This window comes from Limulus polyphemus, unplaced genomic scaffold, assembly GCF_000517525.1.
Source record: "Limulus polyphemus unplaced genomic scaffold, Limulus_polyphemus-2.1.2 Scaffold11340, whole genome shotgun sequence".
Lineage (NCBI taxonomy): Eukaryota > Metazoa > Arthropoda > Merostomata > Xiphosura > Limulidae > Limulus > Limulus polyphemus.
The window spans coordinates 1-4,078 of NW_013676950.1; the positions used below are offsets into that span (position 1 = coordinate 1).

The 4,078-nt window shown below is 31.0% G+C and overlaps 1 protein-coding gene across 1 annotated transcript in view; it reads right to left on the reverse strand.

Moving 5' to 3' along the window:
- Nucleotides 1-165: 165 nt before the first annotated feature.
- Nucleotides 166-4,078, reverse strand: part of LOC106476723 (cyclin-T2-like) — a gene marked incomplete at its 3' end in the record, with an annotated part of 7,382 nt that continues 3,469 nt past the window's right edge. The window contains exons 4-5 of the mRNA XM_013937355.2: nt 2,206-2,334; nt 166-226 (exon numbers count right to left, since the gene is read on the reverse strand). Of these exons, the coding sequence (XP_013792809.2) occupies nt 166-226; nt 2,206-2,334 (190 nt within the window). The remainder of the gene's footprint in view (nt 227-2,205; nt 2,335-4,078) is intronic.

Here is a 4,078-nt window from a genome sequence, read left to right on the forward strand (position 1 = left end):
TCTTCTCCATAAATAACCTATGGCAGACATTATTTACTTTAGCACAAAGAACACTATTTCCATTTCTTGATGAAATTAGTTCTAAAAATGTATTTCATACACATAAACTAAGAAAAATATACAGTTACTAAAATACGACATATTAAGTAATTTATTACTACTTACCTAATGTTTGTAACATGATGTTTTCATTCACAACTATTTCATATGCTTGTTCCATGTAGGCCTAAACAGAAGTAAGTATATTTTGCAAAGTCAAAATAAAATAAAATCATGTGTGAATGAAGTTAAACTAATCTTATTGAAAAACATTATGCAAATAAAAAAAATTGACAGGCATTAATTTAATCAAGACAATAATGATTACAAAATGTTTCCTCCTCACTAATCATTTGATAAAAAACAATGGAACAGAGGAGATAAAAGTTGTTTGTTATAATAATTATTTTATTAGCAACATAAAAACAAAAAGAATTAATTTCAATTTTATTAAAAGAAACAAAATAATCACTAATGATTACTGCTAAGTTGAATGTTACTGTCACAAAATTCTGATTACAAAAATGCTTTAACAATGAATTACTCTGGGGTTTCTCGACTATCTAGTACGCGTCTTTCATTATTGAAGCTTTGTATGATGTGAGAAGCGAAAAAATTAATGAAAATTTACAAATTAATTAAAAAATAATTGTAATGCAATATCTGTTAAAATGAGTAGCTTAAAAATATGTTTAGGTCATTACATTAACTAGAAATCACTAGAAATTTTGGTGGCAAAGTGGCTGTAATTTCTAAAGTTAAAAATGGACTTCACCAATAACAACAACTGTTCTTACTATATTTTATAAAACAAGAAGATCACATGATGACAAGAAGATAAAGGAAATAATTTAGTATAGGTTTTATGAAAGCACGGAAGATACAGTTTCAGTAAGTGGTTGTGAAATTAAGAAAAAACAAGATTACAGAAGGAATAGGCTTATCAAAGTATATCTCACCAATAAACAATATCAAAAATCAACTATTATATTTATCCCTCCATAATTGCATGCACCACAAGATAAGGCAGATTTTAAAACAAATTTTTATCTCTTTCAAAACAATGATCACAGAACAAGTCTGAATCGAGGCTTTCAAAGCCTGAACTTATCACCTTTATACATAATGGTTTAAAATATATTACGATCCAGGCAAGTTACAATATTAGTAGAAAAAATTCATCGGTTATCTTTTCATAAAGTTTCAAGTGTATGATTTTAAAAACATGGAAAATTTAATGTAATGTTATGCATTATTGATCGAGATTTGACCAAAGGGCAGAATGACCCAATCAAAAATTAGCTTTTAAGACAGAAGACTTTTCTGAAAACCCACATTTAAAATTAACTGGTCTAAGGATCTTGTGTTCCAAAAAGGGTAAATGTTTGTCCAAATAAATATCCAAGAGGTAAGGGAATACTGATACTGTGAAATGCAGGAATAATTTTAGGTTATTGGAAAAAGTTGTGAAAAAAAATGAGAAAGAAAAGCAAAGAAAGGAAAAAGAATAAATGGGTAAAGACATTTTACATCAACTATTTATTGTTGTTGTTGAAGCTACGGCACTGTTGTAAACCAGTTAAATGAGGAACAAAATTAGGGAAGAATTTTATAACTACCCTTGATTGGGGTCACGCGAAAAACCTGTGATTTTTTGGAGGAATATTTACCTATGGACTTTTAAATCAGAGAAGAGAATTTTCTTAAAGATTTGTCGTATCATATTTAACTCTTTCACTACTACCTTTTTAAACTTCCCAGAATCAAATTTATTTTAAATACATAATCAAAATGTTTCAATACTTATGTGGAACTTTAATCTGGTATATTGTGAGAAATTTGAAGGCCCAACTTGAATGGCGGTGCTGTAGAGGGTAACGTACATGCATTCTTGGCTGTGACAAAATTAGAACTTTTTGCCCAGATGCTAATTTTTTTCAATATAGTTTAGGAATATAAGGTTTACATTAGCTGAGAGTAAATAAAAGAAATACATGTTGTGTTCAATATGTACTGGGTACCTTTGTGACATAGCCTTTCTTTGAAAAGGTAATAGATTCCAAAACATATATATACAGTTTCAAATAACCAATATACTCTATTTAATTTAACAAAGTAATTCGGTTGATAAAACACAGCAAATACAAACAGCTTTAGCCGTCTTACTTCACTCTTGATGTCAAGTGCAGGAGCATCTCGATGAAGACATCTATGAGCAACATTTATCACATGTTCAAGCTTCCTGGGTTGTTCTTCAACTTTTGCAGCCAAGAACAGTGCACACGTTGAAATAGCCTTGAAAGAAAACAAAGAACAATAATATAAAGTTACCAGTGCAAAGTTTAAACAATAATAACTCTTAAGTGCATTTTTTAGAACTCATAACTTAGGTAAATTAAAATATATGAACTGTTCACTACACTTACATACTTTTATTTTAAATGCTAGCTTCCACCTCTTTTATTGGAACAGTAGCGTGCAGAGGGGGGGGGGGGAGCGAAAGGTGCCGGGGCCCCGGGCATCATAGAACCTCTGCATGCCACTGTATTGGAGCCTTTATTGGGCAACAGTGTACTGTATAATACCATTATATTTTTACCCGATGAAGGCTCCAGTAAGATGGGCAAATGCTAATAATTGAAAAAAAAGTATTTAACACAGAAAATCTCTGTATTTTTTACAACTCTTAAGTGTATTACGTCAATCCACCCATCGAAACACCGATTCTGAACAATCAATTTAGCTTATTTCTGTTTCATGATTCAAGTAACCAACTACAACCAACTGTATTCAAAATAATGTTAAATGATTTTCATTTATAAAATGTAGTAAAACAATGCATACATTTTATTATTTAAAAAATGGTGCTTAGAAATATTGTAATTTGTTTTTCAAATACAATTAAAGGCAAGAAAGTTCATCTGGGTGTTTCAACTTACTTCTAGAAAACAGTTACTTTCCTGCCATATGTTTGACTGCTTTAACTGTGAAAAAGGACCCTTCTGAATTAACCTAAACACCCTGTAAAAACCTCAAAAACAGTTTATATTGGCCAGTCCTGTTCAGGCAACCCTATGATTAGATATTCACAAAGAAGGCTTAGCAGGAGACATACGATGACCTCGACTTCATCTTCTACTATCCTCCTGCTTGCAAAAGACGGCGTCTCCCCACTGTTTTCTCACACCTCATGTAATGACGACAACAATTAACCAATCATGCTCTTTGTTTACTACCAAGACAGCACATGTAGTCTGATCACATGTTTTGGTATATAAGATATGTATGGTAATTTATTTAAATGATTGAATGTGATCAATGTTTATGCTACGGCTTAAATGTTGGAGTTCTAAGAACTGAACCACTTGGAAAAAATGTTGTCCCCCTTATATGTCCCCGTGGATAGTGGGGATAAAATGGTTTCCCTTATTTAATTATTGTTATACAAAACACAATAATAATATTAGAATTTATAACTCAAATAGGAGAGAATATTTCCACCTGTAACACCAGAGAAAATGGCATCAAACAGGTGGCAGCACTGCCTATGTATGGATGCCTTGGATTGTTCATCGAAATGGCATTTTAAATATCACTTCATCAGAACTGTACAATATTATACAGTGTTTCCTTTTATAACAATATCTATGTAATGACTGAGTCACAAGCTCTGGGAATGTCTGTAAATGTCATAGCGAAAAGTTTGAATTTCTTGTTCTTCTTTCTTCTGCTTCTTTTTTTGTTACATAACTCCAAAACCAAAACAATGGTGTCAACCAATTTCACATAGTTTCAAATGGAGTATCTGCTTTTATAAGCATTATTAATAACAAGTAGTAATTTTAAAAAATAATTCTAATGTAAATGATATTATCATTACCCCTTGAAGTTAGCTTTCGTACAGAAATTTGGTGTTCCTTTAAAAAGCTAATGTACAGGGAGAAACAGGAATTACCAGCCAATAATAGATAAACAATAAATATTACAGTTGGAACCTCATTGTATTTAGAACTTGATTATAAATACAACCTTCCTATGT